At 42.4% G+C, this 16,590-nt stretch overlaps 1 protein-coding gene across 8 annotated transcripts; it reads left to right on the plus strand.

Annotated features, from left to right (window-relative positions):
* Positions 1-270: 270 nt before the first annotated feature.
* airim (AFG2 interacting ribosome maturation factor) lies at positions 271-15,096 on the plus strand. 8 transcript variants are annotated; one of them, XM_068011160.1, is made up of 7 exons: positions 279-379; positions 4,700-4,730; positions 7,343-7,574; positions 7,694-7,984; positions 11,497-11,676; positions 13,147-13,274; positions 13,879-15,096. In XM_068011160.1, exons 4-7 carry the CDS (start codon positions 7,713-7,715, stop codon positions 13,926-13,928), a joined length of 630 nt encoding a protein of 209 aa, XP_067867261.1. In that variant the 5' UTR covers positions 279-379; positions 4,700-4,730; positions 7,343-7,574; positions 7,694-7,712; the 3' UTR covers positions 13,929-15,096. The 8 variants fall into 8 exon arrangements, with proteins under 8 accessions (XP_067867266.1, XP_067867267.1, XP_067867261.1 ...); XM_068011161.1 differs by having other exon boundaries at positions 280-373; XM_068011168.1 differs by having other exon boundaries at positions 281-379; positions 13,156-13,274.
* Positions 15,097-16,590: the final 1,494 nt, after the last annotated feature.

Genomic DNA, 16,590 nt, shown 5'->3' on the forward strand with positions numbered 1-16,590 from the left:
AATCAGAATGCGGCCCGCTCAGGGACAAGCCAATCGCAGCATGCTTACCACAGTCAATCACAGCGTGGCTTTCTCAGGGTTAGGCCATCTGAGCCAATCACGGTTCAATCAGAATTTTCAAAGTGTAAAGTATTTTTTTGAGAACCTACAGATTAAAAAATGAAGCGTCAAATATATCAATATATTCACATATCGATTTAAATATTGACGAAATAGAAATTAATTACGATTTTTACATTAAGCAAAGCATCATGGGATTTGTAATCTTCTTGCGGTTGGAGCTGTGCGCATGCGCGGATCCTCAGCACTGGTGCTGTGTTGTTGATGTGACTGGTGGTATCGCGATTTTGGTTTAATTTAGGGTGGTGCGAAGGTGAAGGTACTTTTCTAAATAAATATTTGGGATCAAGGCCGATGGTTCGGCTGCCGTTGGAGTTAAATCCGCTATCATTTACGTTGTCATGTGAACAGCTTTGGCACTGACTATGCACTAGGGTTAAATCAGCGTGGGAGGGCACCCATGTTAATACAATGGGCGGGGGATGGAGCGGGCCTGAGGGGCTGAATTAATTTCTTCCACCTTGTTATTTTTCTTGGTTCTAATTCAATACAGTAGGATTTCATGACTTTCTCAACGAGTTCAGAACCCCAGGCAGACTGTCAATGTGATGCCACATTGTGTAACTGAAAACTTAGGGAAGTTTATCACCAAATGTTAGTAAGGAAATGGGGCTCTAGAGATCCAAATAGAGATTGTATTTTCAGTATACTTTGCTGCATTTATTTAACCTATAGGAAGATTTTACAGGAGCATAATCTGACAGACAAAGGCAAAATACTGTGGGTGTTGGAAATATGAAGGTCATCGACCAGGAAAGTTAACTTCGTCTTTTTCTCCAAGGAAGCTACCTGACCTGATATTTCCAGCATTTTCTGTTTTTGTTATAATCAAACAGAAGTTGACCCTAAGTCACAGAAGGACATTTTTGGATAGATGACTTAAAACTCAGGTAGGATTTAAGGAGGAGAAGGAGGTGGAAATGTTTCGGGGGGGTGGGGAGTGATGGGGGGAATTCCAGATCTCGGGGCCAAAACTGTTGCAGGAAGTGATGTACAGGAGGCTGAAGTTAGAAGTATGCAGAGTTCTTGAAGGGTTGTAGGGCAGGAGGAGGTTACAGAGATGAGGGTAAGGCAGTGGAACATGAGGATGAGCATTTAAAATTTGATGTGTTGCTGGACTGCAAGCTAATGTAGGTCACTGAGCAGAGGGGTGATGGGTGAATGAGACTTGGTGGAAATTAAGATGCAGATAGCAGAGTTTTAGATGAGCTCAGGTTTATGAAGGATGGGAAGCTGGCAGGAGGGCATTGAAATAGTCAAGTCTGGTGATATTAAAAAGATGGTTGAGGGTTTTAACAACAGGCAGGGCCTGAGGCAGGTGATATTATGGAGTTGAAAGTAGGTGGTCGGTGATGGAGTTGTTAAGTAGGGGGCTCAGCTCCATATGAGATAGGATACTGAGGTGTGAACAGTCTGGTTCAGCCTGAGACAGTGGCCAGGGAGGGTGATGGAATCTGTATGAGCAAGTGGAGTCTGTGGCAGAGGCTGAAGACAATGGCTTTGGTCTTTACATTATTTAATTGGAGAAAATTGCAGCTCATTCAGGATTGCATATCAGGCAAGCAGGCTGACAACTGCAAAGCAATGGAGAGGTTGAGAGTGGTGGAGAGGTAGAGCTGGGTTTCATCGACATGCGTGTGGAACCTGGCGGCACATATTCGGATGATATTGCCGTGATGCTGAGCTGGGATAGCTCTTTCAGAGAGCTGACATAGTGAGTCAAATGGTCTCCTGTGCTGTAACATTCTACCATCTAATTATGGATGCTGTCACTGTATTGATGTCTCTGAACTGGGAAAGAGACTTAAATGTGTCCGATATTATGCACTGCAGCATCAGACCACCGATCACTGCCAGTTCTGATGAAGGGCCACTGACCTGAAATGTTAACTCTGCTTCTCTCTCCACAGATGCTGCCAGACCTGCTGAGTATTTCCAGCATTTCTTGTTTGTGTTTCAGATTTCCAGCATCTGCAGTATTTTACTTTTAAAATAATGTTAAATATATGTTGTGACCAGTGGGGTAGTGGGACTAGAGGGAGGCAGTGCATATCTCCAACCTCAGTGGTAACAATATTGGATATTGATATTGGATATCCAAAACTTGGATATTGGAATATGGAATAAAATTTCAAAATTTGCCATGATACCAAACTTGGAGGTGTGGTAAACAGTGAGGATGATTCCAGTTGGCTGCAACAGGACATAGATAGGCTGGTAGAATGGGTAGACAAGTAGCAGATCGAATTTAATAGAGAAGTGTGAGGTGATGCATTTTGGCAGAAGAGATAGGGAGAGGCAATATAAACTAAATGACACTAAATCACAGTAGAAGACACAAGTTCCATACCAGAAATAGGCAGTAACCTATAGGCTGAAAAGAGTGAGGAAATTAAGGATATTGATATCAGCCGAGAAAAAGTATTGGAGAAACTTGAGGGACTAAAATCTGACTAGTCCCTGAGACCAGATGGCCTACATCCTAGGGTTCTGAAAGAGATAGCTTCAGAGATAGTGGATGCGCTGGCTATGATTTTCCAAAATTCCTTAGATTCAGGAATGATCCCGTCAGATTGGAAGTTGGCAAATGTTACGCTGCTTTTCAAGAAAGGAGGTAGAGAGAAAACTGAGAACTACAGGCCAGTTAGCCTAACATCAGTCGTTGGGAAGATGCTGGGAACTATTATTAAAGTCTCAACATTGCACTTGGAAAAGCATTGTATGATTAGAATAAGTCAGGACGGTTTTATTTAAGGGAGATCCTGTTTGACAAATTTATTAGAGTTTTTTTGAGGATGTAACCATTAGGGTAGATAAAGGGGAACCAATAGATGTAGTATACCTGGATTTTCAAAAGGCTTTCGATAAGTTGCCACATAAATGATTAATATGCGTGATAAGGGCTCATGGTGTTGGGGTGGATAGAGAATTGGTTAACAGACAGGAAGCAGAGATTGGGCATAAATGGGGCATTTTCAAGTGGCAGGCAGTGAATAGTGGAGTGCCGCAAGGATCAGTGCTGGGGCCTCAGCTATTTACACTCTATTAATGACTTGGATGAAGAGACAGAGAGTAATGTATCTAAGTTTGCCGATGATACAAAGCTCGCTGGAAAGGTAAGCTGTGGGGAGGATGTTGAATGGCTGCAAAGAGATATAGACAGGTTAAGTGAGTGGGCAACAAGTTGGCAAATGGATATAATATAGGGAAGTGTGAAGTTGTTCACTTTGGTCGTAAAATTAGAAAAGCAGAATATTTTTTAAAGGGTGTGAAACTGGTAAGTGTTGATGTTCAGAGAGACTTTGGGGTACAGGAATAAAGAAGTTTTACTAAAATTGTACAGGGCTTTGGTGAGACCGCACCTGGAATACTGTTTGCAGTTTTGGTCTCCACATTTAAGAAAGAATGTACTTGCACTGGAGGCAGTGCAGCAAAGATTTACTAAATTGGTCCCTGGGATGAGGGGATTGTCCTGTGATGAGACGCTGAGTACATTGGGCTTATATTCTATGGAGTTTAGAAGAATGAGAGGGGATCTAGTTGAGACATACAAGATTCTGAAAGGACTTGTTAGGGTAGAAGCTGAGAGGTTGTTCCCACTGGTCAGGGAGTCTAGAACATGGGGATAAGGGGCCAATCATTCAGGACTGAGATGAGAAATTACTACACTCAAAGGGTTGTGAGTCTTTGGAATTCTCTACCACAAAGGGTTGTGGATGCTCCATCATTGAATACATTTAAGATGGGATAGATAGATTATTGGTCTCGCAGGGAATCAAGGGACATGGGGAGTGGGCAGGAAAGTGGAATTGAAGCCCAAGATTAGCCGTGATCATATTAAAGGCGGAGCCTCCTAGTCTTGTACAATCGGCTAATGGAAACAGCTTTTCTTTGTGTACCTTATCTCAAGCAGTCATAATTTTGTACATCTCTATCAAAGCTCTCCTCAATCTCTTTTGCTCCAAAGAGAACAACCCCAACTTCTCCAACCTAATCTTGTACCTATAATCACTTATCCCTGGAACCATTTTGGTAAATCTGCTCTGCTCCCTCTCAAGGATGCCTCACATCGTTCCTGAAGTATGGGCACCAGAACTGGATGCAGTACTCTAGTTGTGGTCTAACCAGAGCTTTATAGAAGTTCCGCATAATTTCCCTGCTTTTGTACTCAATATTTATGAAGCCCAAGATTCCATATGCTCTGCTAACTACTCTGCCGATATGTTCTGCTACCTTCAAAGATCTATGAAAATGAACCCCCTGGTTCCTCTGTCCCAGCACACTCTTTAAAACTGTGTCAAGAACACAAGAAATAGGAGCAGAAGTAGACCATATGGCCCAGCAAGTGGTAATGACCTAGAACTTGCTGCCTACAAAGGTGGTGGAAGTGGAGATGATAACTATTTCTCAAGGAAATTGGATGGGCACTTGAAGGAAATAAATTTGCAAGGCTAAGGGGTTAGAGCAGGGGAATGGGACTGATTGCCATCATGGACTCCATCATGAATGGCCTCCTTCTGTGTCATAATGACTCTGAGCTCCCTAATCATGTTATAAAAACAAACTTTTTTTATTTCAGAAAAACTGCATTCTTGTCCAAAATTGGACAGGTGAGAGACCAATTAAGCTTGTATTAGTCTGTAAAATAAAGTCTGTAGCTTCCACTTTCATGACTTTCTCTAAGGGTAGATTTTCCATTATGGATACTCCCGGCAAAGGAATAATGTACAGTGGGATATCTATCGACCGTTTACAAATGGCTGTTCCTGCCTGAATATTCATGTTTTGACCCTTATTGAATTACATAGAGTCTACAGCACTGGAAGAGGCATTTCAGCCCAACTGGTACTCCCATCCCTATTCATCTAACCCTATCAGCATATTATTCTATTTCTTTCTCCCTCACATGCTTATCTAAATTCCTTGCAGATGTGCCTATGCTATTCGCCTCAACTGCTGCTTGTGGTAGCCGTTTCCACATTCTTCCCATTCTTTGGGTAAAAAGTTTCTCCTGAATTCCCTATTAGGTTTATTTGGGACAACTTATATTTATTGCCTCTAGCTTTGGTCACCCCACAAGTGAAAACATCACTACATCTAGCCATAATCTTAAAGACCTTTATTGGTAACTCCCTTAGCCTTTTTCTCTCTAGAGAAAAGAGCCCCAGCCTTTTCAGTCTTTCTTGATAAATGTATCCAGAGTTCTGGTATCCTTGTGAATCTTAATAGCCCCTTCTCCGGTTCCCCTATATCCTCTTTGATAATCTGCAGACTAGAACTGCATCGTACTCCCAAGTGTGATCTAACCAAGGATTGGTACAAGTTTAACGTAACTTCTCTGCTTTTCAATTCTGTCCTTCCAGAAATGAACCCGAGTGCCTAGTTTGCTGATTTTAATGGCCTTATTAACCTGTGTCACCACTTTTAGTGATTTGTAGATCTTTACCCCTAGATCCCTTTGCCTCTCTGCTCCATTTAGACTCTTAGAGTTCAAGTAATATTTAACCTCTTTATTCTTCTCACTAAAATGTAACACCTCACACTTGTCTGTATAGAAATTCATTTGTCAGTTACATGCCCATTCTACAAGTTTATTCATGTCTTTTTGTATTTTGTCACAGTCCTCTCATAATTTACTATACACAGCAATTTAGTGTCGTCCACAAATTTTGAAATTGTACTTCTGATTCCCAAGTCCAAATCGTTTATGTAAATCAGGAACAACAGTGGTCCCAGCACCGACACCTATTGAACACCATCTTTTGCCAGTCTGATAACTACTCATAACCCCTACCCTCTGTATTCTGCTTTGTCGCCAATTTGTTATCCATTCTGCTAGTTGTCTCCTTACTAGATGTGCTAAACTATCTAGTCATGAGCCTGCTACACAGTACCTTTTTTTAAATGTCTTTTGAAAATCTCAAATATATTACATCTAATATATTATTCTTGTCTGCTCTTTGATACTTCAAAGAATTCAGTACATTTGGTCAAGCATGACTTCCCTTTTGAAATCTATCCCGATACCCTTTATAATATTTTCAGTTTCTAGATTTTTTAATTGCATCTTTGAGTTCATGAAATTTTCTGCCACTAACATTAAGCTAACTGGTCTATAGTTCCCTGGACTTCTCTCTTTTTTAAAATATAGGAATAATATTAGCTGTCTGCTAGTTCTCTAGCACTATTCCTTTTTCTAATGAATTTTTTATATATCTGTAATAGTGCCTCTGCTATCTCTTACCTAACTTTTAGTATGCACAGTAGCAATCCATTTGGACCAGGGCTTTTATCCTCCTAATTTTGAGATTTATCAATTATTTCCCCACTTTCTTAAATGTCTTAATAAATTTGTTGATCTCCTCTAAGGTCATGCCTACCTTGTTGCCCTCAGGTTATGTATAGTACAATTGAGGGCAGAGTAAAGCCACCTAGTAAACAGTGAGGCAAAATAATTATTCAATACTTCTACCATTTTGATTAACTTACCTGTGAGGTTATCTTGTACATCCCTTGAGGCCCTATCCCTACCCTTTACATTTATATAGTCTTTCATGACCACTGGAAGTCTCCAAGTGCTTTACAGCCAATGAAGTACTTTTTTGAAGTGTAGTCACTGTTGTAATGTAGGAAACGCACCAGCCAATTTGTGCACAGCAAACTCTCACAAACAGCAATGTGATAATGAGCAGATAATCTGTTTTTGTGATGTTGATTGAGGGAGAAATATTGGGTAAGACACCAAGGATAACTCCCCTGCTGCTCTTCAAAATAGTGCCATGGGATCTTTTGTATCCACCGGAGAGGGTAGATGGGGCCTTGGTTTAACATCTTATCTGAAAAATGACACCTCCAACAGTGCAGCACTCCCTCAGTACTACACTGGACTGTCAGCCTTGATTTTTGTGCTCAAGTCCTTGAGTGGAACTTGGACCCACAATCTCCTAACTCAGTGCTACCAGCTGAAGTACAGATGACACCCAGTTACTTTAGTCATTTATGAGTCTGTAGAATATAATCTGGTGTGGCTGAGTTTGAAGGGCTTTTTAGTATGAAATAATTTTCATTTAAGTGGCACCTTCATGAGCTCAGGATGTTTAAAAGTGCTTCACAGTCAATGAAGTATTTTATAAATGTAGTCACTATTGTGATGTAGTTTGGTGTACAGCACAATACTTTTATAGGTCCTGTAATCTAATTAATTCACTCTTTGATTGTAAAGGCCTCACATTCCTTAACTGGTGACAGACAGTTAATACCAACAGAAGAAAGAACAGAAAATGCTGGAAACACTCAGCAGCTCAGACAACACCTAAGGAGGGAACAGAGGAATTAACATTTCAAGTTTGGCTCTGTTAACTCATCTGTTCGTTCACTGATGAATGACCAGACGTTTGCTGCATTTTTTGTGTTTCAGTCTCTGCAGCTTTAAAAGACACAGTTTGCCAATTAATGTATTTAAAAAATTGAAGTATTTTAATAGTTTGATCACTTGTACAAATCGTGCATGTCCATTTTTATTTCACAGTTGTTTTTGTAGATTGGATTTATTATCTTGTAATTCTCTGTTTAGGTTACTATAACAGAAAGTAATGGCTCAGAGACAAGCGTTGCTGGCTGTTCATCAAGCTCTAGAGAAATGTTTCCAGGTTATTGAGCAGCAACAAAATTCATGGGACAGTACTCTGACGGAATGTATTCCCCTCCTGAGCTCACTAAGTAACCTGGCAGAACAACTCCAGGCATGCAACAAGGTTGTGTTTAAGAATACTCCCTTCCGAGAATTTCCTGATCTGCAACTCCGCCTGAAGTACAAACTCACCCAGGCTATGGAAATCAATTTGGAAAAACTTGGTGAAAAAATGTAGGCTCCAGCATCATTCATCTGTTAATTAAGTCTAAACTCAGGACTTTAATTTGTACAAGCATTGACTTGTTTATTGCTGAAATTAAGCTAGATCTGATTTGATAAATTTGAGTGTTTCATTTTTGTGGGGAATGCTATTGGCGTCTGCAGGAAAGCTGTCTTAAAGGGGTTAGTGGGCCCAAATGTCTGGAGAAGCTGAACAAATTACAGTTTTTAACCTGGGCTCTCAGCTGTTGAGTCTTAAGCTCATCAAAGTGACATGTTGGTTTTAGGGAATAGAATGCTTGCCATTTCAGATACTCTGAATTGAATAATCTCAGGTTATGTAGAGCACAGCTGAGGGCAGAGTAAAGCCATCTGTACTTTGTGGCAGAGATGTGTCTACCTTCCAATTTTGGAAGGCTGCACCTTCCACTCACCAGCTTAATGCCCCCTTCCCCAACCCAAATTTCTGGCCTCTTTGTCAGTTTGGTGCATATTAATATCCAGTTTGGGCAGTTTAGTGCTATGACCCCCATGCCCTTTAAGAACTGGCTTGTAATAGTGCAGAAAGGAGCTTTACTAGACAAGACCTCAGGTCAGATATGAACCATAGCACCATAGAAAAATAACGGCACAGAAGGAGGCCATTCAGCCCGTTATGTATGCGCCAGCCGAAAAATCTAGCCGCCCAATCTATTCCCACCTTCCAGCACCTGATCAGTAGCCTTGCAGGTTACTGCACTTCAGGTGCATGTCCAGGTACCTTTTAAGTGAGTTGAGGGTTTCTGCCTCCACCACCGTTCCTGACAGTGAATTCCAGACACTCACCACCCTCTGGGTGAAAAAGTTTTTCCTCATGTCCCCTCTAATCTTTCTACCAATCACCTTAAATCTGTGCTCCCTGGTAACTGACCTCTCTGCCAGGGGAAACAGGTCCTTCCTGTCTACTCTATCTAGGCCCTTCATAATTTTGTGCACCTCATTTAAGTCACCCCTCAGCCTCCGATGTTCCAAGGAAAACAACTCTAATATGGGGCCACGTCCTTACCAGGCACACCCCATGAAGGAGGATCTGCACTGATCGCCCAACTTCATAAAACTACTAATAACGTCTCCAAGCAACATTGATGTAATAAGCATTTTGGATTTTTTATAAATCGGCAAAAAAAAAATCTCCATTTGGCTACAATGCAAAGAGAGCTTTGATAGTGAGCCAGAGTCTCAGTGCAGGTCTATTACCACAAATAAAAACACAGAAAAGCTGACATTTCCCCAGGAAAAATACATATGGGGCTGAATTTCGCGGGTGCGCTGCCAATTGCGGCGGCTCGCTTTGAAGATAGTGGTGTGCCCGCCCGGATTGCCCATCGCTGAGCCCTTGCTATGTTATGCACGGTGGCTCATTAGCATGGAGGGGACGGAAGGCCCGCCCCTGTGATGTGGAAAGGGAGGCGTCCGTCGCCACTGTTCAAGTGCCATTGCCATTTTTAAAGGGCTTCAAGCCCTTCAGGTAAATTTTCATTTTGAAAGGTCACTCTGCACGAAAATGGTAAATGAAATTTTATTTAAACTTTGAATCCCCTCTTCCACCCCCCCCCCAATGAGTTCTCCATAAATAAAATGACATCCCCCCCAGAAAACCACTTTTTAATATGCCGAACTCTTTCCCCGCCTTCAGCACCTTTGACCCTCAACCCCTTCCCACCATCTCCACAACCAATCAGAGCGTTTTTCCCCATTCTCTTCCCCCACCCCCCCACAACTCCTCCTGCCCTGCAAGTTTAACTCTTTTCTCTTTTCCCCCCCCCACCAGTGTCATGCCTTGGATCTCCATATGGAGATCCAGAGGCACCGGGACTCCGGCCAGCAGCTGGAATATTTGTGCGAGACAGCCGTTGCTACCAGCTAGGTGTTTATTCATTACTTTTAATATGATTAACATACTTAGATGAAGGCTCCACCGCCGAGCGGCGGGTGGATTGCACCAAGGCCTGGCTGCCGCCGGTAAAATGCATTGGGGGTCATGGCGGGCCTCTCCCGGAAGAATTTTCCGGGGCCACCTGCCAAAACACCCGCGTCAGAGGGCTGGTAAAATTCAACCCATGGTGTTTATCCCAAATTTGATTCATTCACATTTTTCTCTCCATGAGGGTAATTTTGACTTTGGCTGATAGTGTCACTTCTGAAAATCGTGAGAAATGTAGAATGGGCATCTGATCTAATATCATTGCCCATTTTACCTCACCATGTTTGGCAGGCACTAACTCATGCCATGGTTCACTTCCACAGGAGCGGGGTACTCTTCAATACATCGTCCAAGTGAGCATTTTTAACATGAGCTTAAACAATTTGGTGTGTTTATTAAGCTTGTTATCAATGTGCACTCATTAAGATGCACTGGATCAGGAATGGGAGCCCTAGTTATTTGCTTCCCTCTCCAGCATAGGGATGCTGAGGCCAGTTACAGGACACCATAGCTGAGGTCACCTAACTGTGCAACTTGGGAATTTAAATGTGAGGTGCCTTTTGGTCTGTATGGGACAGCTACACCCTGTTTATACTGACTTAGCCATTGGAGTGGCCATAAATTTCGCTTTTCAAGGGGGCATCCTGAAACTTCATCTTGAAGCCCTATATACTTCAGTTACAAATTCATATTTACTGTAAATTTATATCTGGTTTGCTGAACAATCCCCAGTCCAATTAGTGTAATTGTTATTAACATTGGTTTGCACTAACTATTGCTTCCTGGTTAATTCTCTTATTGCTCATTCTAAACTGAAAGATGAGCCTCAGAATTCAAAGGTTCAGACGAGTAGTGGAAGGGAGAAGCAAAGCAAATAAAACATAATAAGTAAGACATCTCGTTGAGAAGTAACTTGCATCTATTTTGCGCTTTGTCACAAACTTGTAATGTTCAAAAGTGCTCCATATCAAATAAGTTGCATTTGAAATGTAGTGGCAATAAACAAAATGATCCAAACAAATAGCAAATTATATGACAGCCAGTTCATCTGTTTTTAGTGGTTGAAGAAAAATTGTTGGCTTGAACACTGGGAAAATTCCCCTGTTCTTCAAGTTGTACCATAAAATATTAAATCAATCTTTGTTGAACATCTGATTTGAAAGACAGCACCCATGATAATGCAGAATTCCCCTAGTGTACTGGAGTGTCAGCCTAGACTATATGTTCAAATACTGAAGTGGGGGGTTGAACCCACAACCTTTTGACTCCGAGGCAAGAGTGGCACCAACTGTCTGTCAGAACTATTGGGATAAATTATTTGACTAAGTTTACTTTGCATGAAAGCAAATATTAAAGCTGAATTGGAAATTAATCATTTGAGTGATTCCAGAATCAGACTTAAACTGTGGTAACTTCTACATTTCTAATGGAGATTTTACAGAGAACCAGGGAGGAATATTCCTTTAAAAGATGCATTGCTGTTCATGTGGCTGTAATTTGAATTTGTTTGGTAATTAATCATTCATGAAAATAACGGTGTCCTTTTCCCATATCTTTCAAGGAATGTTTTGCAAAGGGTACGGGACACAACAAATAACCAAGTGGCAATGTGTTTCCAAATGTATGAGCAACACGCTGACACCATTGGTTTGACTGCAGTCCTTGAGCGCTCATGTCTCTGCCCTTCTGTGGCAGATATGCTGGAATGGCTTCAAGATGTTGAGCGGTTTTACAGAAGCCAGTATCCTTTATCGTCAGTCACTCTGCCTGCATGACTTCCTTCATGTCTGATGCCGCTCCACCTTCTGCTTTAACTTAACTAGAAATGTAAGACTGGAGATGTGGAAATTCTAGGCCGTTTTTAAAGATGGAAGGGCTGGCAACCTAACACAGCTGTAATTGCTGAGCATTGAGTGCGGGGGGGTAGAGGTAGGTATGGTGGGAGCAGGAATGGTTTCGAGCCAGCAGTTCCTCATGTGAGATAGGTGGGCGGGCGTGAACTGTGGATACAAGGTACTTTTCTCCCACTTTGCTAACTGCAGTGTATGAGGGATCAGGTCTTCCATTCTGGGAGACTCCTGGACAATCCAGAAGGGTTGCCTACTCTATGCTCAGCCTCACTCGCTCTTGCTTACATTATCTTCCCTTTCGCTCTGTTCTGTGCAATCCCTCTGCCTTCGCTAGTACTGCTGGCACAGCATTCAGCTGTCTTACCCCACACCTAAACTCTGGGGTGGATATTCACAGAGCATGATCTAAGTGGCTGTCCCTGGGAGAGGCCAGTCCAATTTTGAGATCTGGGCCTCACTTGCATCAGGCTGGCAGGCTGTGACAGGAAACCAAACACGTTGGGGCAGGCAGCCAACTGCACACCACCTCAAAATCGGACTGTCTGGCTGGCTCTCAAAGGCCTGAGGAAGGTGGGTAGGGGAGTGGGTAGCCATAGTAATAGCACAAACTGTGTTTGTGGAGCTTGGAGGAACACTCCTTCTCCTCCCTTGTCCCATAAAAATGAAGGGGAATTTGCTTTTTGGACCTTTCTAAGCTATTAAGGGATATGGGATAAAAGTGGGTATATGGAGTTAAGTTGCAGATCAGCCATGATCTTATTGAATGGTGGGGATAGACTCGAGGGGCTAAATGACCTACTCTTCCTATCTTCTTTGGCTGGACCACCACCAGATATTGGTCGGGGTGAGCACAGTCCAGCTCTCTCCAAAAATGGCAGCGGGGGTCAAAGTCACAGTACCCCCGATTAGCATTTTAAAAGGCTTACCACCTGACTCGGGGGCCCTCTGGCCGCCCAGCCGTAGGCCCAGGTGAACATTGCTGCAGCCACAGTGACGGTGGTAATGGGGCGGTAGATTATTGCTTTCCTGCCTCATTTTCAAGGCACTGCTGCTTGGTGTTTGCCAGGTAGTAGACCTGAAAATGCATCCCTCTTTGCCTAAACGTGCCCCCTTGCCATTTGTCCCCACCTCCAAACAACCACCGTTCTCACCACACTCTCAAACATCTTTCTTAATTTTCCATACTTTTCAGGTCTGACCTCAGCTATTGGTGCCTTGGCATGTATTGCTGCTAGACACTAGGCTAAAGGGGCTATATAAATGTAAGTTACTGGTTATAGAAGATTTAAGGGAATTGACAGTAAGGGATTCATCTGACCCTTGAACTGTTCATTACTCTATCACTGTACCTTCATTAACAGTCATGCAAGATATCTGTCCAGGAAACTCTTACTTCAGCGTATCAGCTCTGATAATTTGCCAAATATTCAGACTCTCCCACAATCCTGGAGCAGTGTGTCGGAACAGATGGATCAGGACTTGGTTCGAGGTAAGTTGTTGTTACTTCTTCAGCCTCCTGTTCACGCCTTGCTTCATCCAATTTTCTCCTGATTAAAAGAATGGCAACTTGGGTGGGTTATTGCTTTCAGAATCCATGGAACTATGAGAGGCAAAGGAGAAAAATTGGGAGGACAGAGAGGAGGGGAGAAAAGGTTTAAATTTGCAACCTGGAGCCAGCACCACAAAGAAATGCTTTTATTGAGTCAGTTGAAGATGTCATTTAAAAAAAAAATCTGGAAATAAAATGCTGATATCATAAAAAAGACCATGAAGCTGTTGGATTGTTGTAAAAACTCAACTGTTTGACTAATACCCTTTATGGATGGAAACCGGTTACCCTTATCTAGTCTGATCTATATGCGATCGACTCTTAACTGCCCTCTGAAGTGGCCTAGCAAGCCATTCAGTTATATCAACAGGGATGAGCAATAAATACCAGCCTTGCAAGTGATGCCCACGCCAAATTAGTAACACAAATCATATTATTTTGTTAAATATGAAGTTCTAGAACATGTTTTTATACTCGAGAGTGAAAGGTTTGTTTGGCTGTGGTACTCAAAGGATCACTGATGTCAGTCCTTTTTATTGTGCAGATACTCTACTAAAGGTGTCGTACTTCATGGAAACTCGCCAAGGCTCCTAGCATGGTGACAGCTGTTCGTTGGAACTGTCAGAATTTTCATTTCCACTTGAGAGATTTTATTCTGAAAAGGGGCAGTTCATCACATCCCGATGTAGAAGGAGTTGAGGGGTGATTTCACCTCCCCGCATGTATACCATGAACGCAGCCTAACTCAGCCTCAAGTATACTTGCTATTTTTACTTCATTTTCAGACTTTGTAGATGTATCCTTTTTCAATTAACGTATGGATGGCACCATGTTCCGACATGTGCAGCTAAATACTGCCCATAGTCGTGACCCGGTAGGTTCTATATCTCACCCACACTGCTCTGGTGAGGTTGTGTCCTGCAGAATATGAGGGAACAATGGAGTGGGAGGTTACCTCATGCTGTTATTACTGTGCCCCCTGAGAGGTTAGTTAAAGTGGCAGTGAAAGATGTGGAAGCAAAAGTCCTGAAATTACTGGCGGGAGGTTGTGGGGGTCGGGGCAAATCAAGTTAGAATGGAATTCATGCCTGCCCGTTGCTTGTGACCCTGGCCCATCCAAAAACCTATGGTGGGCATCAACACTGCTAATGGTGCAACAGGGGCACCCACCTGAATGGAGTGAGAGGATTCACTGCATGTCACCAGAGCATAAAAGGACCCTGGTGCTCTGAGATTCAGTTTCTTTATTCCGCCAGTTTTGGTCATACAATTAATTGTTCTAGTTAAAACTGACATTCCCCAACCTCCCACTTCCAAAACCTTGGGAATAATCAACTCCAAGGATGCCCAAGCATCTCTACCCTGCAACATTGCTCAGGGCTTGAATGAGAAAAAATGTATAATGTACTTTCCTCATTCACATTGCATTATGATACACCTATTGTGGCCAGGCATTCATACACCCATCCCTGAAAATGTCAGGATTTCTGCTGGGGCTGTAAAGAGAGAGAATCCTCGTGCATTCAGGCCCTGACTCAAACACAACCCCTCCCTCTGCCATTGCAACTTGGAAAACCAAACCCCTGACCTGTGGAATTTTGGGGCCAAGGTCTGTGGCATCAAGGAAAAAACAGGAGGTACAAAGTGAATTGCACAAAAAATATACATGGTGCAATGTAGATATGCCACAGGGCAGGGAAGAACTTTGTTAGAAAGAAATGTAAGATAATTCTGCAATAAAATCAAATTATGTATCATGAAACAGCTTTGTTTTTTATTCTGGTTTATAATAAGTCTAGTATGATCAATAGGGATTTCTGTCACATTTCAAGTTATAAGTCTATATATTTTTATTATGTATATATAGGATCCTGGCACATACTTGTACATTTTTATTTACCACAGCAACCAAACTGGTTAGAGTACACAATCATCACTAGCTAAATGTAGGGACATCAGGTCAAGGAGGCTGCAATTTTGTGAATTTGCTTTGATTGAAAACTAAGTAGAATTCAGTTGAGCGAGGCTTTTGTCTTATGAAAATAATCAATTTACTGTAAATGGGTGTGTTTCTAGTGCCTTGGTGAGCTTCAGGAATCTGAGTGCTTTGATTTGACAGCTTTTTGAAGGACACCTTGTTGATTTTACAGACATAAATATTGGAGTGGAAAAGACCAGCTGATCTATCCAGCCTGTCCACTACGTTCATGATGCCTTGTGCATTGTGGTAGAGATGCTCCTTACCCTACCCAGAGCCATGCAATCTCCTGGGAGTGGTGAAAAATAAGGCCAATTAGAGGGGGGAAAAGAGTCTGTAAAATTCCTCACTGCTTCCAGCCATGCAGCACTCCTTCAGTACTGCACCGGAGCGTCAGCCTAGAATTTTGTACTCCAGTCTGGAGCAGGATGTGAACCCACAACCTACTTAGTCAGAGGCTGCTGTGTTTCCTACAGTACACAGTGACTGCATTCAAAAGTACTTCACTGGCTATAAAGTGCTTTTGGAACTCCTGAGGTTATGAAAGGAAAAATAATAAGTCAAATTTAGAACTCATGGCAGTAAGTTCTGCACAAAAAGGGTGATAAACATATGGAATGGACTTCTGCGTAGTGGAGGTGAAAGCCCTGGAATCATTTGGGAAACAACTGGGTGGAGCTGCAGGGTCTTTCTGGATGGATAAGCCAAGATGGGCCAAATGCCCTTCCTCACCCATATTTATCTTGAGGTAAATCAATAAAAGCAGTTCATTCTGGAGGATCACACCCAGCTGTTCTTGGCTCAATCCCACTCTCCTGGGCTCTCTAGTTCCACACTCCTCTCAGGTTCCTGGTCCACTGCTCCCCTCTTAATAATTTGAGTATATTTTAAATGCCATATAATTTTGAATCAGTATACTTAAGTCGCTTGCAAGAAAACATTTCAAGTTGCCCTGCAACAATTGATTCAAATAATTTAGTTTACTGTCTACACAATGGTTGGAATGTTGAAGACTTTCCTGATTGCGCTTAGGCACAAAGTATCCCTTGGACGCACCACTTAGAGGAAAATCGGTGAGGTGAGGTCGTACACCCGCACGGAGCCTGACACGCTTTCTGCCTATTAACAGATATAATAGTGGGTAGGCTCCAATATGATGATGCAATCCTCCCCACCCAATTCTCTTCTAGGTATTGTGTCCAGGTGCAACCTTACACCCAAGTGCGATAAAGGAATGTTTGCGCAAGGCTTGGAACAGTCAGTGTACCTTCAAATCAA

The sequence above is a fragment of the Heterodontus francisci genome, chromosome 31, assembly GCF_036365525.1.
Source record: "Heterodontus francisci isolate sHetFra1 chromosome 31, sHetFra1.hap1, whole genome shotgun sequence".
Taxonomy (NCBI): Eukaryota; Metazoa; Chordata; class Chondrichthyes; order Heterodontiformes; family Heterodontidae; genus Heterodontus; species Heterodontus francisci.